General features: G+C 40.7%; 2 protein-coding genes across 2 annotated transcripts in view; one reads left to right on the top strand and one right to left on the bottom strand.

Annotated features, from left to right (window-relative positions):
* The window catches only part of exoc2 (exocyst complex component 2), a 49,657-nt gene extending 38,911 nt beyond the window's left edge, over positions 1-10,746 (top strand). Inside the window, exons 17-28 of the mRNA XM_080886581.1 lie at positions 202-263; positions 477-557; positions 2,346-2,405; positions 3,691-3,752; positions 3,839-3,908; positions 5,451-5,567; positions 7,208-7,349; positions 8,838-8,893; positions 9,006-9,128; positions 9,345-9,406; positions 9,773-9,832; positions 9,936-10,746. Of these exons, the coding sequence (XP_080742707.1) occupies positions 202-263; positions 477-557; positions 2,346-2,405; positions 3,691-3,752; positions 3,839-3,908; positions 5,451-5,567; positions 7,208-7,349; positions 8,838-8,893; positions 9,006-9,128; positions 9,345-9,406; positions 9,773-9,832; positions 9,936-10,029 (989 nt within the window). The 3' untranslated portion in view covers positions 10,030-10,746. The remainder of the gene's footprint in view (positions 1-201; positions 264-476; positions 558-2,345; positions 2,406-3,690; positions 3,753-3,838; positions 3,909-5,450; positions 5,568-7,207; positions 7,350-8,837; positions 8,894-9,005; positions 9,129-9,344; positions 9,407-9,772; positions 9,833-9,935) is intronic.
* Positions 10,747-17,595: 6,849 nt separating this feature from the next.
* On the bottom strand, positions 17,596-23,806 carry LOC308399361 (interferon regulatory factor 4-like; the record flags this gene model as incomplete). Its single annotated transcript, XM_080886590.1, has 9 exons — positions 23,778-23,806; positions 23,365-23,604; positions 22,629-22,815; positions 22,203-22,279; positions 21,169-21,307; positions 20,984-21,085; positions 19,627-20,001; positions 18,830-18,936; positions 17,596-17,757 (listed from the first exon to the last, which is right to left on the bottom strand). Exons 2-9 carry the CDS (start codon positions 23,560-23,562, stop codon positions 17,596-17,598), a joined length of 1,347 nt encoding a protein of 448 aa, XP_080742716.1. The 5' UTR covers positions 23,563-23,604; positions 23,778-23,806.
* Between the last annotated feature and the right edge of the window lie 1,783 nt (positions 23,807-25,589).

The raw sequence follows: 25,589 nt of genomic DNA, 5'->3' as shown, positions 1-25,589 counted from the left end.
CAAATTGTGGTCTGGGAAGAAAGGGTTTGATTTTATATCATGTGGTTTTCCCTCAGAAACCTTTAAATCTGTTCATATTTCCATTACTTACGACCCCTTATGAAAGTCTCCACACTCCACATGTAAACGGCTCTGAGTTCAAAAAACTGTAGCACAGTTTCAAGTGATGGCCCTTTCGATTTGTGCTTTTTATACCCATAGATGTCAACAGGCTTGCTGAAAAGGAAGACTGGTTGGTAGATAATGAGGGAATCACCAGCCTGGTAAGGATTGGTTAATTTATCAAGCAGCACTCTGTGTCTTCATAGAAATCACAGAAAGTTTAATATCTATGTATACTTTCTAGCTGGCAGCGATTCATTGCATTTGTTTAGTCCACTGAGTACTTGTGGGTCTGTTTTAACTAATCTGTGTTGAAGTGTGATGTTATCTAATGTAGCCCATGTTTGTAATCTCTGTTTTTAATGTTTTTGCAGCCTTCACGGTTTGAGCAGTGTATGGTCCAGATGCTGCAGTCACTCAAAGAGCCCCTGGAAATCAAACCCGGAGAAACAAATGTTCGTTCATACCCTGCAAACATCAGAGCTACAGAAGTTTTCACATGATAATCAATAGTCATGAGTTTCTTCATCCATTAAATGAACTTAAATAGCTGACACTGACACGTGACAGTTACTTGTCATCTGTTAGACACAGGCTGTTATGGGGCTGGCATGCCTCCTTTCAATTGCAGTAATTGTCCCTCTGAATGAATGAATGGGAATCCTGCTGTTCCTGGCATTGTCACAAACTTTAGCATCGCTGAGGTGATGTTGAGTTCGATGGCAGCAGCATGTCTTACAGAAAGAAAAAGACTTCTGGATAAGAGCATAAAATCTGTTGTGCCTTTCCAGATGTGCAATGTGTCAGTTCCACTGACTCCTAACGCACACCCATACTATCAGAGGTAGATACCTTTTAAATATGACTGGTTCATCTCCTCTTTAGCTGAGAGGACGCAGCATCAGTGTTCTAATAAAATAATTTCAGATTTTCATTAGTCTGACCTGAGCTTTGTCCCAGAGATGATGGCAGTGTTTCACACAGGCTTCTTCTTTTTGGTCGATGATATTGTAAACTGTTTTCTAAAAGTGTGCCTGAGCCCATGCAGTTATTTTCATTACAGAATCATGCCTGCTTTTACTGCAGCGCCACCTCTGAAACCAAAGTGCACGAGAGTCCAGTACTGATTTTCAGACTTGCCCCTTGTACATAGAGATCGCTCTGTGTTTTTTGGTTTTTGTAAATGATAACACGCAGCGTAGATGATAAGATATTCAGTCTTCATAATTTTACAGTAACAAACACTATTCTGTAGTTGGAGTTGTTTTTGCAGATTGGTGAAACTTTGCCTCTCTAAGACATTTATTATTTTTACCAGCTAACCTAATTAGTTGCAAAATGTTCCTCCAGCTCCTTCTTTAAGTACCACTAACTTTTCAATTTTTTCGTTTCTCCATCCGAACTTTTTTGAGGCATGTTGCTGCCATTGCATTCAAACTAACTAATTGTTTTTCATAAAGTAGTAGAACGTCTCAGGTTAAACATCTGATATGTTTTTGCTGTCTTTTTGTGAAAAATGTAGATTTATGAGATTTGCAAGTCATTGCATTTATTTACATTTTACACAGCATCCAAACTTTTATAGAAGTGGGTTTGTATGAAAAAAGAAAATTCAAATTTTGGTGAATATAAATCAAGCTTAGCCGCATGGTCTCTGTGACCAATGTTAAAAAATTATACTGATATCATCTTTAGTCATGTTTTGAAGACAGCAGTCTTTGTTGCACAATGAGATGGGTTTAAAATTAAGATCCCTGTTGGAATTGTGAAGAAAAGGGATGTAAATAGATTGATGTAGAAAACAAAACAAAAAGAAAAAATTAAATAAAGAAGAAAATGTAGTTAGTTTGTTGTAGCAGAAGAACAAGTAGTGGAGGAATAACTGCTGTGCGTCCTGGCCTCGGTTCAGTGGGTGCTACATTCATCACTCTTCTTGTCCTGCCCTTGTGCATGTCGCACAGTGCAGTAAACTTATAGGAATGAAATTTCACTCTGTGGAGTTGCTTTATGTGATGATCTTTTATTTGAAGCCACGGTACTTCTGTTGCAAACAGAAATGATATCAAAACTTGGATGGTTTTAATTCAGCACTTCGCAAAGTAGTAAAGTATAAACCCTGCTGTTAACAGAAACTATGAAATAACTATCCAGGGTTCAACACAAAGAAATCCTTTATGAATTTTAGAATAAACAGCTTTAGTCACGTCAAGAAAGCATCGTTACCGTTACGTTCTTTTCCACAGGTGTTGCAGTTGGAGCAGGTCCAGGACCAGGCTGCAGAGCTCAGCGTGAGGATCATGAAGGTAAGACGTGTACACTTATTTTCAAGAACATGCATAGGATTTTGTTATGAACAAAGACTGTTTGCATAGGATGGAAGTAGCCACCATGATGTCTACCACTGGTTTTGATTTCCACATTTTGAAGCCTCAGCCTTCATGTGTTTATGTTGTTTATCGAATACAGAAGTGGCCAAATCTGGATGAGAGTCGGGTGTAGTCAGCTACTCCTAGCAAGCATTGTTGGCAAATAAAGAGATACATATAATTAGTGCTAAATAAAAACAATAAAATTCTATAAATGAACTTACTAAAACTTACCTTTGATGATCTGTATCATAAGGCAGGTATATATTTTTAGACAATTCCTTTAAAATGCTTTAAAACGTAGCAACAGCAAAAACGCAGCTACCAGTCACAGAAGGCTTCCTGGCAGCTCTCGCTTTGCGACTACCAGGAGCCTCCACCAAACGGTCAGGAAAGACATCATTTTCCTCTAGTAGTCAGAGGTTGCCAGGGGCGTTGCTAACCAGTCTCTGGGCCTGTTTGACTGAGGCGTACTGTACTTGGATTAGTTGAGGTGGGTCCTAGCAGGCAGCTGTAAGCTACACCTCACTGTCTTGGCTCTCCTGTCAGTCAAAGCAGCCACATCTCTAACTTTTGAACATTTAACACTTGAGCACTTCACATGAATAGAATATAAAAAATAAATCAGCTACTTGTTTAGAAGGAAGAGAATATCCTTTTAATGCTCTAAGTTGGCCATTTTAGCACAGGAGACTCAACTGGCCATTGAGGAACTGCAGTTCATTTTCTGTGTGGAGTTTGCATGTTCTTCCTGTGTCTGTGTGAGTTTTTCTTCAGGTGCCACAGATGGTCCAGAGATGTCCACTTAGTGGGGTTAGGTTAATTGGTGATTTTAATTTGCCCATAGGTGTGAACATGGTGTACAAATGATTGTCTGTGTTAGCCCTGCGACAGATTGGTGACCTGTCCAGGGTCTATCCTGCCTCTTGCCCTGAGGCCCTGTGCACTGATCACCAAAGTCATATATAGACCTGAAAACCTCTGTGTTCTATATTTGTCTTACATCTGTTCAGTCATAGAGCAGCTGCTAAGATTTTATTTGGTCTTTTATTTACTGTGAGGTGAAGATAACCCTACGTGTTGACATGCACACACTGTCCACTTTACTGTTTCAGTGTACCTTAGATCTAAGTCTGTACTAACCTGTTTTGATCACAGAGTAAGATATTAGTGATGCACCTAAAATTGTCTTTTCACATGTCTGATAAATGCGTCTCCATAGGTCTTTGTAAACAGTTTGGAGCAGCTGAGTACTAAGACAGATGGAGACATTAACACATCTCAGTAAGTATTTGGAGGATTTTTTTCTCATCTCTGTGGTTACTGTGCTTCACTTGGACAACATTTTAAAATCTCTCCCATGTGTACAGCAACATTTCAGTGGACCTGTCCTCTCCTGATCGGTTTACTGGCATTCAAGAGGGCTTTACTCCAACATCTGTAAGCACAGTGTTTTTTCTTTATTACATTCTTTAAATCGTATGAGGTTTAAACACTCGAAAACGCACATGTGGCAACTGCCAGCGTCACACCAGAGCGTGGGCTCCCTCCTTTACACAACTAGACAAACATGTGTCACTCATTCGAACCACGAAATGTTATCAGTCTGTTTCCTGGTTGTGGACAAGAAGTAGAGACGTCCTTATTTCCTGTAACTTGTTTGAGATGTTAGCAAAGGGGGTTAAGCGCAGGGGAGGACGAAGAGGAGGAAGAAGGGCAGGGCGTAGAGTGCTTCTGGTAAGGGGAAATGGAGCAAGGTGCAGAAGGGGTTTCCCCAGCCTGAATATGCTGCCAGACTTGACTGAGAGCAGATGACCAGAGTTAAGACTAGTGTCAGTCATGATACAAATGGGTGTTTTTGTGAGTTGGCAATCTAGCAACCAGTACATGCAAACTTGGACAGTGCGTCACTACTATTAACACAAAGACATCAGTTTACTTTAGGCCACTAAGCTTTTGGAGCATGGTTGGTTTGCTTAATTTTGGACTGCAAACTCCTGCCAGTGATGTTGTAGGCATCAGAATGTCATTCTGACAGTGTCTCTGTGCACACGTTTAATTGGCATGCTTTATTGTGTGTTTGTAAGGGTGAATATTAAAAGCATGGGCATTTTAACGAGTGAGAGCTTGTTAAAAGTAGTTTCAGGTTCCTACACTAAGGTAGATTTGTTTTGCAGTTAGGCCAGGCAACCATTCTACCAGACATCAAACACAGGCACTGGACAATATTCACAAAGACATTGTGAGAAAAAGAGCGCTCCAAGCTTCACTGAAACCACAACTTTAAACCAAGGACATATTTTGGAAAGCAAAGCACATTGTGGTTGTAAGAACCTCTCCAGAATTGTACGAGGATTAAAGGTTTGTCATAGGTTTCAGGTTAGGAAGTTTAACCACAGGCTACAGAGCTCAGCCTGATCATCATGGTGGTATGAACGCCACATACACTGTGTATCTTTTGAACATAAATGATGTGGATTGCAGCTGTCATTGGTTAATGATGTCCCCTTGAGTCAGTTGTTGCTGGTTTAGCGTTTTAAACTTTATATCAGGAGAATGGAGTGAATGTCATGATGCTCAAATGCTAGTGTCCCAGCCTAAAGTGTACCCTGCTCACTGGTCCTTGAGCACGCCATAATTTATAAAAATTAACGTCGTGTTGTATTCAGTAAGACTCGAAACTAGCAACTGAGACCCGAAACTCATCAGAAGTGTTTGCTGAGGTCAAAGAGCGAGAAAGGTGAGGACTGTTTTCCAAGAGACGTCTATGCATTGGGGCTGCTTTTTGCAACTAGAGGAGTCGCCCTCTGCTGGCCAATAGAAACAGGCTTGAGGCACTTCTGCATGCACTTTTACATCCAAACATCCAGAATCCAAATCCAGGTCTACAGTCTGTAAATTGAACCTAAGCTGTGACAATGTTGTGTTGTGGCAGTCAAAGCATTCAAGTGTGTGTGTGTGTGTGTGTGTGTGTGTGTATAGGAGCAGCGTCTACTGATAATCCTGAGTAACTGCCAGTACCTCGAGAGACACACATTCCTGAACCTGGCCCATCACTTTGAGAAACATAGCTTCACGGGGACAGAGAAGATCACACGGGTCAGTATCAACACTTCTAATCTGCAACTGTGCTTTGAAAAAAAGACTTCACACAAAGGAAGGAGCGCTCAGTGTTGTTGGCGAGAAATGCGTTGCGGTGTCATTAACAACAAAGCTGTCCCCTGGTCTCTTCTAAGCAGAGCGATGACTCTTCTTTAAAAGAAAAATACAACAGAAAAAATAAAGGTCGTGGTCTTGGAAGCTCAGTTCACTGTCACCCTAGTTTTTTTTTTTCTTTCACACGTACACACTCATCCAGCTGCACACAATGACTAATGACTGAATCACAAAGCAAAGAAGCATTCTGTTGGTTTTCCAGTAAAAACAGTTTACAGCCATTTTCTTTGAAATATCATTTTTAAACCGATTCTCATGTGTCATTTATATTTAGATACGTATGGGTGACAGTTTGTCTAGATTGTAATCTTCAAATGTTAAAATAGCTGCAAAAGCAAATCTGAAAAATAAGAATTCCCACACAACACATCTGCCACACAGCTGCCGCCTCATGTAATCATACTGTAAATAGTTAGAAATGCAATAAACTCTCAATGAATTCATGTAAACTTGAGAAGTCACTGATATATGCACAATCTAAATTATTCATGCAGTTCATGAAGGATACAGGATTTCAACATGGACTGCAAAGTAAAATTACTCACAGCTTCCACACTCCATAATAAAGCCTTTAACGCCACAGCCTGCAGTTTAAAACAATAGGCATGGAAATCAGAAACTTCACTGTTATGTGTTGATGTAAAGGAGAATCATGTATCCTGTTACAGCAGGTTTTAAAGTGTTTCTTTTGTTGTGTGACTTTTTAATGTTTTCAAAAGTAAAGCCATGAGATAGGCAACATCACTGGCTATGGTAGTTAAATATTGATGAAGCTCTTGAGATGCTTTTACATCGGTGTTCCTCACTGTTTCAATAAAACATATCCACCACAGAGACAGAGAAAACTTTGAGCAAAAGCCTTGTTGTATTTGTAACGAGTGAGCAACAACTCCAGTGAAGAGTAGCCACAATTCTGAGCACCTATGAGCAGTCTGGATCGGAGAAGGTGAGCATGAATCCTTGAGGAGTAGGTTTCATCTTATTTCAGACTGGAAGTGTGGGTTTGTGAGATAAAATGCTATAAAGCACTGGTTATCTCTGTTTATGGGGAATTTTCTAATGCACATGTAACTTTAGGCGTCTGTATGCATTCAGACCACTGTTAAACTGATGCATACGGCTCACAAGACAACCTTGGCAAGATTGTCATCGTAACTTAAAGTAAAAGGCAACAGGAGACACTGACATCTTCACGTTATCAACGTTTTAGTGTTAATGTTAGAACCTGCTCACAGAGATGGAATCAGGTTTCTCTGCTCGCAGCTCTGAAGCTAAAATTACAGGCATGTCAATAAGCTAACACAGCAAAGATTCAGCTAATCTGTACAACTAAGATAAAAATGCTGCATTAAAATCCAAACAAGTAGTGCGTCATTGCAAAGAACGCTGAGTAAATAGTGTATTATAATATGGATCTCTTGTTATTGTGTTGTGCATGTCTAATGATGTGTGGATTGGGGATAGAGAATCTGTTACCTAGTATCTAATCATTGCAGTAACATCGTGTGTTCTTGACCTGCCAGGTAAGCGTGGACGCAGTACGGGGGCTGGACCGGAAACTCTTTGAAGCCTACATTGAGAGACGAGCTGATCCGATCGCAGGCTCCCTGGAGCCCGGCATCTACGCTGGCTATTTTGATTGGAGAGACTGCCAAACACCTACAGGTACCCAGTTACCCTGCGCTGATAAAACAGAAGGAAATCACCGTCAGCAACCACTAACTGACCCTGGTAGAATCATATTTAAGCCCCTAGCAGGGCTGTGGGATGACAGCTCAGAGTCTCTCGTGTCTAATCTTTGTAGCTGTGGTTCACATGTGTCATGTGTAAAGTACGGCTCTTTGATGACTTACTGTAAACACCACTAACATCATTTAATCAGTCTTCCCAAGGCGCTCATGGCCTTTGTGTCTAGCTGTAGGTGTGCAGCGATATGTGTGTACACTTGAGTTGTAGCTTAACTTTTTTCGCTCATGCAGTGCACCCCAAACCCAGGTGAAACTTGACTGTGAATGTGTGGTCTACCTTAGTACAGGATGTGAAGCAACATGTCAGACTGTGTGAGAGCTGCGCGAGTCGTCTCAGGTGGGCAGCAGTTCATAGCACGGCGCTTAATCTTGATGAAAAGTTGTGAGCGTTGATCTGGTTTGTCGCCTGTGAGTTTGTGTGTTTGGACTACATGTGAAAGAGGAACATTTTGGACAGAAAACCACAGTTCTAGGATATGATACTTTCACTTGGTGCATTTTTTTGTGTGGGATTCAAGTTTGTGTGTGGGGTGCTGCAAAGCATTAAGAATCCGGTTTCAGTACTTTCTTTCTGTTTTTGCCTTTGACTGTTTCACCGTCAACGTAATGTTATATTTTGAAGCTTCCACACAGCACACTAACTCATCTGCCCCTTATCCTCCTCACAGACGAGGGAAATTAAATAATGGAAAACGTTGCACTGGCACAGTGTTAGCTTGGCTAATAATGAATCCTGTTGGCACATTTCTATCAGAAATCCAGATGGACTGTTAATCAAACAGCCACTTGGCTCTGCTGTGGATGGGGCTGTGATCTTAGAGAAACATGGTTTTGCAGTCTTGTTGAGCTGCTACAGGTTCTGGTGAAAACGACTCTGCCCTGAATTTTCAAATAAAGAGAGAAAGATGAGTTTTCAATAGTCTGTTCTGCCAGAGATATAGTGTTAGAATTGCAGATGTTCATCTAAACATGGCCAGAGTTTCAAATAACAAGGTCAACAGTATGTACAAATGCTCAGGCTCACACTGCTGAACATGCTGTCTCACATTTTCTTTTTTTTTACTGTCGCTCTATATGATGTCAGTGAGAACAGATATCCCAAGCACACAGATGTGGCTGTGAAGCCCCACCCACCTGCTGGTTAAACCTTTTGTTTATGAGGGGCAACCAATCTGAAGAAAGCTGGCATAAATTGAGGGGGAGAAAGCTAAAAGTGGGGTTAAACTGAGGAAACTGTGGCCAAGTATAAGATGTATAGTTAAGATGAAATATACATATAAGATATAAGAAGCTGTAAATAAACAAAACAGATTCACTTTCCTTTCATGGCTAATTGTTACATGTCTGATGTTTTGCTTTTTATCTGGATCTTTGTTTGTTCACTTTGTGCCTTCTTCTTTCACAGGTGTAAGGAACTACCTGAAGGAGGCTCTGGTCAATATTATTGCAGTTCATGCCGAGGTGCTTGAATGCCTTTAAAACTCATCACTCATTTGTCAGACACTGCTTCTACTAGGTGCTTTTGCCACCTCGTCCCCCATCGTGACGTTTTTTTTCTTTCTTTCTGTGTCAGGTGTTCACAGTCTCGAAGGATCTGGTTCCTCGGGTTTTGTCTAGAATCGTTGAGTCCGTTGCGGATGAAATGTGCCGTCTTATGCAGTGTGTGTCCTCCTTCAGCAAAAACGGAGCCCTACAGGTAGGTACACACTCACACGCACATACCCGCAGTCGCAGAGCAGTTTCTCACTCATAGTAGGACCCTGACTCATAAGTCGACCACCGCACTTGGGGGGAATTACCTGTCATTTTTGATAAAGCCATATTTCAGTTCAAGGTACCATCTGGTGTCAGTTGATGATGATTACATGATTACATCTCCGTTGTTGCCCTTTTTCTGTAAACCCCCATACAGGCTCGACTTGAACTGTGTGCTCTGAGAGATGCTATAGCCACATACCTAAACGCCGACAGCAAGTAAGTGCGACAAATACAGATCCCCACAGTGGCAGAGACAGGAAGTCCCACATATGTGCCCAGTGATTTATGGCTGTGGATGTCATGGACATAAATCTTAGCAGTCACACATCCCTCACTACAATCCCTATTTATGTTAGTTGGAGGGTTTTGGAAAGGAAGTGAAAGTAATCTGGTTCTGTTGTGTGCATGTACTGTGATGTGCGCCTCTGTGTGTGTGTTTGAGTGCGCGTGTATGTTCATGTATGGCAGGTTAGTGTGCCCGCATACACACACAGACCCATCTTGAACTGTGTTTTCTAGTTCTCTATCGTTCATAAATGGGTTCCTTTATGTGACATTTTTAACTAAGCTTCTCATTTTCAGCGCCAGCTTCAAACTGGCTTTGGAGTCTCTGCCTCAGTTACACAGCGGCGCCGATAAGAAGTGAGTCTGATTCCGGTATATGTTACTAATTGGAGGGACTGTGACCTTTTGGCGTTTCCTTTGTGTCTTTGAGATTAATCTTTAATTTTAATATTATCTGCAGGTTACTGGAAGAGCTGCTGAACAAGTTTAAGAGCAGCATGCAGCTCCAGCTCACCTGCTTCCATGCCTCCTCTGTCCAGCCCATCAAGAGATAAATCTCATCCACTCCACCACCCAAAACAGAAGTCTGTGTCTTATCTATTAGCTAATGAACTTTGCCTGTATCTCTTCGGTTATCACTTTTTTGTTTACTCATCACTTTCAATTTCTGCTTTACTCGATTAAACACAAGTGTGTATTCATCTAATCTCGAAGACACTAAATGAGTCGATTTCATTGTTACTGTGCAGGACAGTCCCTGTTACGTTGGGTATGCTAATTATGTACGGCCACTCACGTACTGACAAGTAGTAAGTGAGTGGCTAATGTGCTTGTTTCTAGAAAGTTCAGGAACAGTCTGTCAGTGGGATGTGGAGCTGCAGACTCTGACTGAAATGTGTGTCAAAGTAACAAGATTTTTTTAAATGATGATGATGACAACAAGATGGTTTTCATGTACTGTGCCACCTGTATTGCTCAGTAAGTTAACTAAACATCAGCCTTCAGCTAGAGCTGCAAAATCTCAGTCTGTGAGCTACATGGAACTGGATCAGATCCTGATCCTGTCAGGATTTTTAGGCATGGTTGATAGTTTGTTTTTTGAAAGCATTGTACTGCTTTAATCCTTTTCATGCAGCCTTATTGTCCCATCACATTTCATTGAAATCCAGCATGTTTGTCAGTAAGCTTCATCTGTGGAAACCACACTGATGTAACTGTGAGTCAGTTATATTGATGCTTTTCTTCTAATAAAACACCATCATTGGAATTTACCATCAACTCATTTTTTTCTCACCTCATGAGACATTAATAAAAAAATGCTTCTTTAAGACTGCAGTAAATTCTTTTGTATTACCCTGCCAAAAACCCAGTAATACACAAATGCTTGATTTAACATGTGTTTTAAAGAGGGTGTACTAAACAGCTTTATTTAACTATGTATAAACACAGAACCTGCATGTGGCACCATATACATAGATTCGTACAAGCTAGTGGGATTCAGTGGGTTGTAGAACCACCTTGAGAAGCAAAAACTTGATATTTTCTGCGTAGCTTTATCAGTGTCTCATATCATTTTGGAGGAAATTTGCTGCACTCTTCTTCCTAACATTGCTTCAGTTCATTGATATCTGTTTACGCACAGCACTCTTAAGGTGAAAGCATTACAGTAAGGTTGAGGTCTGGACTTTTGTGTTTCATTGTAACACCATGATTCTTTCCTTTTTCAGTCATTTAGAATACTTTTTGTGCACAGAGTTCTTGGTTGACTCAGTTTCTGCAAGGTACCTGGGTCCTGTGGCTGCAAAGCAAAACAAATCCAAATCAACACCCCTGCACCACTCGGATTTGACAGTTGGTATGAGGTGTTTGGTTTTCACTAAACATGGTGTTGTGCATTATGGCCCAACACCACCACTTTGGTCTCATCTGTCCAACATTTTTCCACAAGTCTTGATGCAATTTTGCAAACCTTTCTTCACAAGCACAAGAACCTCACGTTTAAGCCGTATATTCGGTTTTGTCATAAACGGCAACCAAATACACAGCGACTTAGGTCTGACACAACAGACAATCAGTTATAAAACATTTATTTTGAATTGTCAGAATGATGTCACTCATTGTATAAAAGGAAACAACTTTAACAACTGGTGAAATACATGTCTATATACATCGTGCTTACCTTATGCAAGGGCTAAAATCATGAAATTCATGCAAAGTTTACATGAAAATGTACAAGAGCTTTCATGTCTTTAATTCGTCTGACCAGACTGACCAGTTCCTTTTTTCAACAATGTCTTTATTAGTGTTTTAAGTAATGACAAAATGAGAACAGAAATGCAAGCTACACCTCTACAGATGCATGGACACTAGCAAGTGTGGCAAAAAAGGCTAAACTCACATGTAAATGTTCCTTTAAAAGGTGACCAAGCATGCAGACATGTTTTACAACTGACTTCATAAAAGCTGTTGTAAACTTTGCCCTTTTTTTTCTTTCTAAAAATAGAATAAGGAACATTATTCTTTCTTTATTTAATCTTTGTTCTGTGTTTGTAGGAGGTAAAGTAAAATACCCTTACTGGCCACTATATAATGTTTTAAGGTTTCTTAACCAATGCCATGCCTTGTCTGCCGTATTGAATGTGATACAACTACTGGGTGCTAAGGATAAGTTTGTATTCCCCAACTGGTTTGCAGTGGTTCCTGAACGTTGCTGGGTGAAAGTGGTTGCAAAGAAGCTGCGCCACTAAAAAAAACCCCTAGCGTTTGCTATTGCTAGCAGATTGCCTGTAGTTGGTCTGCAAACATTTGCTAACTACTAGTTGAGTGGCAGTTTGCTTGCCTTCAAAGTTGTGCCCCAACACAATTAAAAAGGCACAGCTTTTATTTTGAAGGCAAACAGTCTATATTTATTGTTTTTGTTGCACTTTTCACAGTTTAACTACAGCTCAGAGAGCAGCTGGGCAGGGTTTGTCACAAGTCCATCATTTCCATTTAAAAGACAGCTGCAGCAATATGCTAGCAACTTAACTAATCACAAGGGGTCTTTTATGAACTGATTAGGAAATACCCATTTTCCTTTGCAACAGGTGGGTTGTTAGAGAAAACAAATGGGAGTTCGCAGACTGCCATCAATCTCTAGCAACTAACCAGTCAATGAATACTCTGCCTCACCACCCCAACTGGTTGTTGCCAAATGATCAAAGACCAGTCTCTAAGCGTTTGTGACTGGGACCTTATTAGTTTGACCCAACAGTGTCTCCGTGATTGTCCAAAAGTGGTCTGCAAGTTATCACATGGTTAGTTGTCAGACATCTGCAATATCTCCATATCTGCTGTGCAGGATTTTCCCACTCAAACATCTCTAGGGTTTAGAGGGAATGGTTAAAAAAGAGAAAATGTCAATGTCAGAGCTCATTACAACCAAGGAGTGAATGAAGAAGCACATCTCTGAATGCACAACACATTAAACCTTAAAGCAGATGGGCTACAGCAGTGAAGATAACTGAATGCCACACCTGTGGGCTAACAACAGGAAACTAAGGCTACAGTTTGCAGAAGTTTACCAAAATTAGATAACTGAAGATCAGAAAATCATCTCAATTACTTCTGCAACATTCACAGAATTTGTCCTATATAACATCAAACTTGGATCTACTCTATTTTGTATCAGCGGTTTCTTGGTGCACACTGAGCCCCTCAATACTACCTGAGCATTGCTTAAATGCTACAGTCTGCCTGAATGTTGCTGCTTAACATGTCCATGTCTTCTTCTAGCAAGATAACATGCAATGGCACAAAGCATTGAGGCAATTCTGAAGGCTACTGCAAAGTGTCTCTATAGACAGTTCTCTATTCAGAATAAACCTCCACTGAAGTTCTTCAAAGATAACATCAAGCGTTGGAAGGTGCAAAATCTTTCCACTTAATTGTAGGTCTGTGAGAATGAAGGGACTTAACCTTGATTTTAACCTCAAGAGTTCATGCAATATTTTTGTTAAAACCCCCTGAGTAAAAGCTGAAAGTTTGCACATTAATCACATCTTGGTTTTGTCATTTCGATCCACTGTGGTTGGGTATAGAAACAAAATTGTGACAACTATGCTTCTGTAAGACAAGTATTTCTGAATCAGTTGGTATTGATACTCTCAGCTACAATGTAAAACAACTAAAAGCACTGCAAGGGAGGACTTGATTGCAAAAAGCAGCTTGCTGAGCAATTGTTGGCTTGGAGATGAGATTGTAAGGGTGTGACTGATATTTTTGGTCCAAACGTGATGTATGGTGACTGTTCGACTATAGTCGTTAAACTTATCTGCAGTCCAAATGTCACGCTCAGTAGTGGAAATTCTAACGAAGGCACACTTGCAGACAGTTGGTTTGTTTGCACCATGGCTCAGTAGCGGGTTTAGCTATTCATCTCTGGAGTTGCAGCTCACCAGTTCACTCATTCTGTCTGGCATGTCAGCATCTAGCTGTCAGGGAGGAGCATGAACACAGGGTGTATGCAGGGTGGGGACGGAGTGGGCCGTTACTCGGGGCAGCGAGCAGAAGACACAGATCCCAGAGGAAGAGAGCGACAACAGAAAGTGTGGTTCTGTGTGGGTGTAGGGACCTAAGCGAGCAGTTGTGGTAGGTCTAGTCGCCCGGGCAGACACGCCCACAGCTCACATGAGAAAGTTTGACGAGACACAAAGGGTTAGCTGAGGACACTGTCGAGATCTGCTGTTGTGTTTTCTAGCAGGAGATGACCCATTAAATTTCAGCTTTTGAATGTACAAACCACACCTGTGCATTTCTGTCTACGTTCATCGACCTCAGACTTTTTCTCTGACTTGGTTTCCCATCTACAAGTAGGGGAAAGCCATAGAGAGCAGGCAAGAGTTGTTTTGATTCTCTGCGTTCTAAACTTAGCACTCTGCCTCCCACGGATTCATTCACAAAATAAGTTCAAAACCCCAAAGCCTTATCCGCTCTCCACCAGCTCTCTGTTTACAGTAACAGAGGTGAGAAAGGGGAGTTTTTTCTCTTTCTTTTTTATTTCTATTCACCAGTATTCTGTTCCATTCTGGAGACAATATGACAAGACCTGCTTTAAAAAAACAACAAAAACATTTTTGATCTGCAGTTTTCTTTGCTGTGAGTGGGTAAATAAAAGGATGGAGAAATTTGACACATCACAGAAAAGTTGTCCCCTCGATTGTACCTGTTTTTAAGACAGATGTTTTACAGCTGAGCTCAAAAGAAGAAAACATTTTATAGAAGTGGCCAAGATTAGTAAGAAGCAGAAAAACACTGGAACAAGACTGGAAAAGCGTGGCATTTAGACATGTCCTACTTTTTGATTTGTTTTTGTTCCAGGTAATAAGATGCTGTAGCTATTGTGATTGACATCATGATGTTGGCCTATGTACTGTACATAATTTTATATATAATGTGATGTGATATTTTAGCCCCGCCACAAAACCTTTCACTGATTACAACCTCCATCGATTCTATGTTAGGATGGTGTGTAAAATGTGATGGGAACTTTAGCAGTCTGGACTGTTTTTGCAACAAATGCTGTGCAGAATACATGTAAGTTGTTGTATATATGGTCTTGCTGAAACAGAGATATGTTTGACCGCTAGAGTTTGGACAAAGTTGATCGTGCAACAGGACAATGATCTCAAGCGCACCAGTTAATCTACAACAGAATAGCTGCAAAAGAAAATCAAGGCGTCGCAATGGCTTAAAGGCCAGACCGCCACCTGACTGAAATGCTGTGATGGGACCTGTGCATAAACAAATGCCCGCAAATCCCGATGATGTGTAGTAAAGAAGAGTTTCACAAAATTCCTCCATAATGATTTGAAAGATAACCAACAGTGACTTTGCAATTAACTGATGCATCTTTTGCTGATACATTTTTTAAAAATATTGAAATCAGTTAAAATTGCATCAATTAAACTGAACTATAATATCTTTGGATTTTAGGAGAAAAAAAAAGATGCAATCAAAAAGATTGAGTCCAAAGCCGTGTAATTACCCACCCTGCCCTTCCTGCTGAAAAGGCATTTTGTTTTCAAAGTAAGCTTTCTGAGTTGTTTTTAACCTCAAACTAATGACATCTTCCTTTCTTCCTTGCTCTTCTTCAAAAATATTTTGTGGCAGTTACAGAAATGTTGTTGTTGTGGGGTTTTATGGTTGTTTTCCATGAAAGTGGAAACAGACTGTAATCTATGAGCAGAAACCAGGAAGGCTCTCTCGAGCGCTGCACGGAAAACCAACCTCTTCCTCTCTCTCCGCCCCTCTTGATGTCATCATATTGTTTGTGATAACCAAGTGTTTGATTAACCAGTCACATCCTGCATCTGAACCACATTTCCTGTTCAGACGCTCACGCGTAGTGCTGATGTTACCATAGAGCTCACACAGTTATGAAGAGATCTTGTCACTTGTTACGTTTTTAGTCATTTATTTATTTATTTTTGAAGGAAATGACACTTTAAAAACAACAACAAATGTTCACTTTAACCCTTTCTCAGATCTGCTATATAACAGTCACATTTAACATCACTATTTGATATAAAATTGAGTTTAAAAAGCTTATCTAAAATCAGCTCCCTGAGTTGCTCTCTCTCTCTCTCACACACACACATACATAAACACAGCCAGGCACAAGACTCCATTCATAATTTACTAAATGATGGTGATAGTGTCTCCTAACAGAAATGTATTTACAAGGAAAAATGTTTTTAAAAATTAACTAAAAAATACAAAAGCTCTTTTGCTTCACTTTCTTGCAGACAGTCAAATGAAGAAGTATGATAACAGACAGTTGAATACAAAAACAACAACATCAAACTGGAGCCAGTAGCTCCTTAGCTAGCAGGGGCTAGCTATGGTTTTGGTTATTAGCTTATATTAGCTTATATTACCTTAGCACAAAGTCTGAAAATTCTTCCATAGTTTTGTCCAGATATAAAATTAGATTCTTGAGTTTAATTTTTTGAAAATTATGGGCCAGATTTACTAAATGTGACAAAATAGCACATGTGCACAATCTCCAAATAGACACCTCATTGGTGTGGTTAGTTTTACAGGTGATTTACAATTGTTGTGCTCTTCTCTGAACATAGCTGCAGTTTCTGCGCTAAATAACATGTTTACTGGTTTTCATTAGAAAGTAACAGAAGGTACATTTGGTAATTTTCAAACTGTTTCTCTTATTTTTTTTCCTAGTCTATAACTAAGCCAAGCTAGGCTAATCTTAGCTAACCAGCTACTAGTTGTTGCCTGGATTGGAGTGGTTTGTGAATGCTAGAGATCTAATATAACTATTGGCATAGAAAGTGATTAGGTTCATTTGCTAATTTTTTTTAAGGCACAAAACTTTCACTCACAGTTTTCTATGATACAATCACCTCAGCTGTCAGTTTCATTTGCATAGTAAGCACATAGACAGTACAAAAATACGACCTCTGGGTCTGAAAAAATGAAGCTAATGCGCCAAGTACCTTAAACTTGCATTCTATCTGAAAGGTACCAGATGGCAATACTTGCGACTGCAAAAACACTTCCTATTATATCAAAGTCTTTGGGAAAATTGCTTTCTGTCTTGACCTCTGGAAACACTTTCCTGATGTGTTTATGGTCCTAGTCACTTATTTTGGTTCACATTGAATAAAAAACATGAAATTTTTTTAGAAATCTTGATCACTAGGTTTAAAATGGTATGCTCATTGGCTAACAGCTTATAAGTGACAAGTCGTTAGCAAACCAAACTAGCGATAATGAAAATGTTCATCGCGAGGCTTCAAAATGGAACTTTAAAAACCGGTGGATGACATCTCAATCATCTTTAATACTTTAACACCTTCATTTTTAATACTGTCTACGAGTAAGCATCAAAATACTCATTATGCCCAAAAGAATACAAAAAGGGAAAAAATAACACTGCATTTTTGACTTAAGACACACACACACACAGATACAAAAACCATACAGGGCAGATGGTTGCTGACTTAATGTCCATCATTTTTTGTATACCACTGTCCACTTTGTCCACATCTCAGAGTTTTCTTGCCTGTCGTGTAAAATGTCATCGTGACATTTCCAACAGTCACTTAAACCCGCAAAGTTCACTCCTGCAGGCTGCTGCTGTGGTGATGTGTGATGGCCCTCTGGTAGTCCTCGGAGGCATTTATGTGCTCTGTGACTCCTGGATGCTCATAGCTGCGGTAGTAGTGGCTGCCCGGCTGCTGGGCATAGTACAGGAGCTGCCTGGTGAACAGAGGCTCTACCTGCAACACATGAGAGCCAAGGAGGTCAGCAAAATCCATTCAGCATAGCACTATTTATTTATTTATTTATTTATTTTTACCCCAAAAAAAAGTGAAAAAGTAGTTGGTATTTTTGCCAAACTCAATTAAAAAAAGAAAAAATTCAATACACCCTTTCATTTTTCATTTAGGGCAGGGGTGGGAAACTCCAGGCCTCAGGGGCCGGTGTTCTGCAGGTTTGATCCAACACAGCTGATATAAATGACTCAATGGCCTCCTCAATATGTCTTGAAGGTCTCCAGAGGCCTGGTAATGAACTAATCATTTGATTCAGGTGTGTTGACCCAGGGTGATATCTAAAACCTGCAGGACACCGGCCCTTAAGGCCTAGAGTTGGACACCCCTGATTTAGGATGTTAGAGTTTGGGATATATTGAAGCCTTCTGTTGCAGTTCTGTGACACACTCCCAAGCTGTTTGGTTTTTGATAGTTTATTATTTATGGGCGTTTGACTGTTGACAGAGATCCAGGAAGGTTGATTCGCTATTTCAACTTTCCCAGCTTTGTTTTATGAAACCATTTTGAGAAGTCAAACTAGAGAAGGGCAAACCATTCCTAGTTTGGTTAAAGCTCAGCTACGTGGTTAGTTTGATTGAAAGTGTGTCAAAAATCTGTAGCTAAAAGGCACGAACCTTCACTTGGCTCATCCATTTTCACTTTATATAGAAATCAGAGTCTCGGGAGGGTGACAGTGGAACCAGGCTGGCCCTGAATCTCAGTGCGACTTATTTAGAAACCAAATTTTGTTATGAAACACTGTCAACGCTATGACTATGAACAAGGTCCTACAGACTTTCAAATCTTAGGTTTAAACTTTCAAATCCTATTTTTCACTTTTCAGCCCATACTTTAAAGTTTCAGCACTCTACTTTGAACCTTTCAAATCTTAGTTTTGATTTTAAGAACACCAGTTCGAACTTATTGTCAGCTTCCCAGTAAATATTAGGCTTCACTGATCCTCATAAACAAAATGAGAAAAAAATGAAAGATCTCTGGATCATAATCAGTGGTTAAACTCGGGGGCAGCAGTCACCTGCACAGTGAGGGTCCTTCTTTGTCTCTGTGGGTCCAGACACTCATCTCCGAAACACAGGAGGACCTGGAAGCGGGACGGCGGCCTTAGCCCGTAGCTCTGAATCTCTGCAAGTAGGCAAAAGGACAAAAATGCATCAGTAACAGCTCTGACACCTAAAACACATCAGAATTGATGATTTCAAGCAAATTTCACTTGAAGTGGTGTGACATTTAGAGTGATTCGAATGGAAAGTCCTGGTCACACCATGTATGCAAATACAATTAGCTGTCACAGCTGGAGCTGCTTAGCATGTGGGCGGGATGATGTGGCTGTGTAGACTTCATGTGACTCTCGGCTTATCATAAAATACTTCTTTAAGAAATTATTCTTGGCTGGCACAGTATGTCATGAAGTGACTTCCAGAAAATCAGCTGAGTAATGAGTCTCAGTTTGTTCTACTGCTAATTACATTTAGTGGATTTAGTTTTGAGTTGAGGTGGAGAGTTCTTGACTGAAATCCAAATTTTAGACCAGTTGGTGTTAGTCTTTCTATGTACAGCAAGGTGCCAGCTGGTATGAGTTCTTAAGTGAATCAATCAGATTAAAACATATCAACCAAGCTCTGTCCAGTACACCATGCTGATGATTAAGATACAGGTCAGGGACTTGGTGAATTAGGCATGGCACCATAGATAGGCCTTCATTTAAAAGAATAGTAACATACTAACCCAAAAAAGTGAGAACTTTTTAGTCTTTCGAGCACAAGTGATTGTTGATCAAAGATCCTGAGCTGATTTGAGTTTGTGTCCTCTCACCTGTGAGGTAGTCCTGCGTGTGGAGCAGTTTACAGGTGACGTCTCTCTCCAGCTTGTTGGGTTTGTCTCCGTACGGCGACGGGCCTCCCTGCCAGTACACCCTGCTCTGGCACAGCCTCCGGGCATAGAGCCCATCTGCTCGCATCCACAGCAACACTCCCCTCTCGAGGCTGGCTGGTGGACTCGGAGGACACTCGTCTGGCCTCCTCTGGGATGATAGGCTGTCAACAGGCAGGGGCACCAACTCATGACCTCCAGGCGTCAGGTAGTGCTTATCTGGGTTGCAAGGAGTGATATGGCAGCCATCCGGGCTGGAAGTGGTCACCTCTCTCACCAGAGAGTCCCGGAAATATACGGATACGTGCAGACGGAAGTCTAGAGGAGGACACAGGTAGAAGTTAGCTGAAATTTCTTTTTTTTTAAACTCTTTTATGGACTGTCTTTGTTTTATTTTTTAAAAATGAAGCACGTAAGGTTTTCAATGTTCACCACAGCCCAAAGTCGCAGGGTGCTGCTGTATATTATTATTTCAGCGATCTACATGCTGCTATGTCTTGTACTTCTATAGGAGCGTTCTGCTGAATCTGACAGCAATCTGCATTTTTTTTGGAAATGGTTTTCTGTGTATTGTTTATATGATCAAAATAAACACAAGCAAGAACGATTTGCATCAGATACAAAATTCCTTCACATGTCACTAAAACTAGACCAAAAAACGAAGCTAGTTTGAACACGCTCGGTCGTCAGCTTTGATTAAAGTTGCGTTCCTTTTTTTCCAGCCTCTAGGGGGCAGAGTAAATATTCAAAATTAGCCGCATGTCTATTGAATCAAGCTACCAGCTTTACCTAAAAATAAATACATTTTAGATTATAGCCACCTCATGAAATTCCACTGATAGCGGCTCTGTAGTTGCTAGATATTTAACTTTATTATTAAATTTGGTGCTGATTTTCTGTCTGCTGTTTGTTATGGACAGTCAGAGTACAGTTAATAAAAATGGCAGCCTGCAGCATGATACAGATCCATACACTAAATGCAAGAACTGAAATTAAACTGCACTGAATAAAGCCAAGGAACAAAGTCTCAGGTGAAATTAGTAGTTTTCTGACTTCTGCACAGCATTACGCAGTTTCAACCTAATTGTACCTTTAAATGCTAAAATCTGTGTCATACTGTGACATTTTCAGCTGTTTTGAGCTTATGTAAATATGCATTTGCTGCTTGTTCTATGTAGATGGATTTTTGCTTTTTTTTTAAAAAATAGGACCTTAAGTTTAATTCTCAGCAGAGGATTCTGGTGAGAGTTCCTGATTTTATAGCGTGAGGGGAAAAAGTGAACTGAAAGTATTCGTGTACCTGAAAGTGCCTCTGCTGATCTGATGCTGGCGTCCAGTGTGAAAGGCGAGGGCTGACTCTCAGCTGGACCGTATGAGTAAATTGAGGCTCTTAGCTGGTATCCTGCACACAGAACAAACTATGTAGGCAATGCTAAAACTGATAACAATGCTTTTATTTTGCACGCTAAATAATAAGCCGTGTACCATTTTCCATGGATGAGCCCTGCCACGGCAGGGTGCGGGGCGGACAAGGACACTGAGTGAAGGGCAGCTCGGGCAGAGAGGCCTGCTCCTGACAGTAATCTCTCCAGCCGCATTCTGGACTCGCCATGTACTGTGGCATCTATAGAGAGGAAAGCAGTTAGCTGAGTGCACATCTTTGATCATAAGATACCAACAAACAGTCTTTGCATGATGCTTTTGTAATACATTACTCTTTAGTAGGCTTATAAGGACTTTTTTGCAACTTGTTTTATATGACCATTGCAGAATTCTTTCTTCATCCATAGATTTTTGCTTAAGCTAGTGATAAAATCCTTGCACCATAAACTCTGATTTGTTTTTGCATGAAAAGATAACGCCAACTCGCTGACTCACAAAAATAACTTAAATCAACTTTGTTCATTTTGAGTGTGTAGTACTTTAAAAGGATAGGTCACACAGATTAATCAGTGCAGAAAAATCAATTATGGTGAGTAACATCTGAAACTACACCATGTCCGAGAAACTGAGATCTAAGAAATAGACATCACATTACTAAAGTACGGATTTAAAACTAAGCATCTGCAGCCTTTGTAGACGTGTTCCATACTTTATGAAAACAAATGTAAATTATTAAGTAAAGCAGAGCATAACTATACTCTTCATTACCCAGGCAGGAAGTACAGATAACTTTAAATAAACTAGGATAGATAAAGTTAAATGCAACAACATTTAATTTGGTAAATGAGAATTAGCATTTACAGTGTGGCAAAAACATATTTTGCCATAAATTGTGTGCTTTTTTTTTAATCAGTTGCTGCCAAGAAATCTAAAAAGGACCCAAAAACTCCAGAGTTTCTATCAGCCCCTGAAGTCAGCACAAGTCATAGTTGGGGATGCACATCATTACCCTTCACTTGTGTTTGTAAGGTCATCCATGCATGCACAATATGACACTGTCTGTGTCTTCAACCTCCCTAATTCTCTCTGTCTTACTTTAGTCCCGCCCCACTTGTTTCTATGTGCAGGAAAATCACCTGAGTCGGCACAGAGGGGTAGGAGGGATGCATCTGAAAGCTCCCTGGGCTCAGAGGACTGTCCTCCTGTCTGGGCCCTGCATGCGGGAAAGAACATTTTTATTAGAAAAGCGCTCTAGAAAATGTCTGAACACATTTTCTGTCAGTACATTTAGAAAAGTCCACATCGATGCAAGTACTTCAGCATGACTTGAGCTGGTGCTTTGACAGTTTGAGGAGTCAGAGAATTTCCACTTTATGTCTGATACACAACTAATTATCAGATTGTGATCATCTAATAATAATAACTACAATAAAACACATCAGTAAAACCCTTTATCCAGTTTGGTTATTGCCGCTGTAGCCCAATCAGCTTTCAGTATTACTACCAGCTTAATTCATGCTGCAGTAAACTTTTTTCAACGCTTTGTTCGAAGGGGGACTGACTTTTCTTGGCGCCCTCGGGGATGATGCGGTAAACTTTGTAGGGGTCCGAGATGTCCAGCTGGCTCCTGTCCACCAGTTCCTCAAAGTCATTGCTCTTGTTGAGGGCGCAGCGCAGGCGTGTCTTCCATGTCGGCGGGTCGGGTTTGTCGATGCCCTCCCGAAACTTGCCTTTGAACAGCGCCCAGGCCTGCAGACAGGTCCGCGGGGAAATGTTTAGAATACCTCCCTCAAGTTTAGCGCGAGAGAATCACACAGCCTGGCCTCTCCTAACTGCGACTGCACGGCCTGTAGAAGAACATCCTCCCGGTGCTGATAACTAGTTACTAACTCTTCACCAATAATTATAAAATAAAACTTTCGTTTATTTTCGTTAAGTGGCTTCTTTGGAGCACACAGTCATTTTAAAGAAGTTGTTTTGCGTCGCTCTCCCAGTAATGTGTGACTTTTTTTACAGCATGGTTCAAATATTCTTATATGGAAATAATCGCATCCTAATGTATGGAGCGAATTTCATGAAAGACAGCAAAACCCTTTTTTATATAATGCATCAGAGAATATTCAAACGCTACTAAGACGCCTAATCGAGTTAATTATTTTTACACACATCATTAAAAGGCTATAAGAGAGTTTAACAGCTCTAAAGTTTGTAATACTTTAACACATATTGCTGTTGTTTTATTCTGAAAGGCGCAGCTCGCTTGTGGCTGGCGGACCCCGGAGGATGCGGGTCTCTTACCTTAAAAAGCGCGGCATCCTCATCCCGGTTGTAGTCCTGTTTCCCGGCGTGTTTCCACGGTATCCTGAAGATGGTCTTCTCGTCGTTCTCCCAAACCAGACCGGGATATTTCCCGCAGTCCACCTGCTCGATGAGCCACTGGCGCAGCTTGCCGTTGCCGCTGCTGCCGGAGCCTCCGTAATCCACGTCGGGGTTCATCTCTGACCAAAAAGACGCACGGGACAACTCCACTGTCTGCTCCTGTAACGTAGTAATATCACACGCTCTCGTGTTTGTGTGTGTTTTGAAAGTAGGCTTGTGTAGGTTTAGTAAAGAATGATTAAGTTAAGTAAAACTACTAAAGGTTAACCCACTGCGCTCCCACGCAGACTAACTTCACTGTGCGCTTCGCAGGCTGATCGAAGCCGTCTTACCTGTGAAACTTGAAAGCCGTCGAGTTTTGATATCAGTCAGGGTCAGAAAGTCCTCATCATTCCGGCGGGCCCGCTTAAATCCACCCAGCCTATGGTGAGCAGAGGGAGGGCGGAGCCGGGATGCTGAGGAGGGTGCACCTGCTGCTTCTGCTAGGCCCGCCTGCTTCCCTCCTGCGAAGCTTATCAGCGCGCACACAGCGGCCGATCTACAGTAATACACTGGGGAAACCCTGCCGGCGTCAACCCGAAGTGTCACACACCCGCACACGTGGAAAATGATAGGATGGAGACGAAAACAATTCTTTGAAATTATAAAGCTTTACGAAAAGTACTCTAGAGTGGTCCAGAGGTAGAAGCGACGCAGAAAAACATCGGCAGCAGTTTTCCCACTGGAAGATTATTCAGAACAGCTGACATAACGCCTCAGACAGGAACACAATACCACATAAGATTATCATTTGCCGTGTCAGAGCTTTAGGAGGCCTGTTAGGAGAATTCGACAGATGATCAATTCTGTAAAAGCAATGCGGTCCAGGAGTCCGAGAAAACATGGTTTTGAAAAGTTCCCACTCATTTCCCCTCAGTATGATTTTCAAAGTGAGTCTGGCTCCTGTGGCAGTTTTGCAGTGCTGCAATAAATATCCATCACTGCTTTCATTACTTAAGTGAACGCAGTGATGTGAGTATAAGACAGATCTAAAAGTGTGTTAGTTACAAACTAACAACTTTCCCCCCTTATTTGCTTTCAGTTTTTCTGGGATAAGTACAAATACTGATGTGTTGCGTAACCTACAACTGTTTAAGGTACTCAGTTTGTATTTTATATGAAATATGAGAGAGAAACGTGCCTAGAGAGTCATTAGTCATTATGCAGCAGACTGGTTCCTGTCAGTCTTATGCTGTCAGCATTAATCAGGAATACACAAACTGTGACATTCTGGGCTGATAACCTGTAGTTATCCTTAAAATTTGTGGATATTTTTAACTTTTTATATGTTTTTTAATTATTCTTATGAACATATTAAATATTTATGAATAGATTTTATTTTTGTATGTTTTGAACATTTAACTCTTGGGACATGTATGTGATGGAACAGATAAATGTCAGCCTCTGATAATGGCCGTTAACCAGGATACCGATATCAGTCTGATACCTGTACACGCCTATTATTAATATATGAATTTACCATCAGTACTGATGCATGAAGCGACATTATAATGTACATTGTAGAGCTTAAGCTCATCTCAGATCGATGTCTTTAATGCTCTCCTACTCTTAATCTCTCTCTCTAATTCAGAAAAGTAAGTACAATTTTGTTCTAATGTCGTGAAGTAGAAATATAAAACTTTGAAAGTAGAATTATGAAGTGATATTAGATAGGTACAAGTACTTATTTGAAGCTTTACCTACTTATCAGCACGAGAACTGAAAGGAACTCATTATGCAAATGCTTCCCATCAGCGTTATACCATAGTTGATCCTAATCTGTAACCGGTTGCCAGGTTACAGAAATCAGTCGTGTTTTTTTTTTTCTCTGTAGTGTTCATCTTTAAAATGACAACTGTGTGAAAAATGCACATGTGGATGTATGATGCACTTCATCACACGTAATCTCAGTGCTGCTCTACATTTCACATATGGCACTTTTAAACCAACAATATTCAGCCGACAGCTGTAGCTGAACAACTTCTCATGTTGAGATTTTAAATAATTCAAAAATGAGCATATAAAAGTGACCATGCACTGTTATATGTTAAGCCACTTGGGGAGGATTCACGAACACGTTCTAGCTCGTGGACCCCCACTAAAAG

This window comes from Rhamphochromis sp. 'chilingali', assembly GCF_963969265.1.
Source record: "Rhamphochromis sp. 'chilingali' genome assembly, chromosome: 7".
In the NCBI taxonomy this organism is placed as follows: Eukaryota; Metazoa; Chordata; class Actinopteri; order Cichliformes; family Cichlidae; genus Rhamphochromis; species Rhamphochromis sp. 'chilingali'.
Note: the sequence above shows the minus strand (reverse complement) of the source record. Positions and strands in the feature narration are given on the sequence as shown.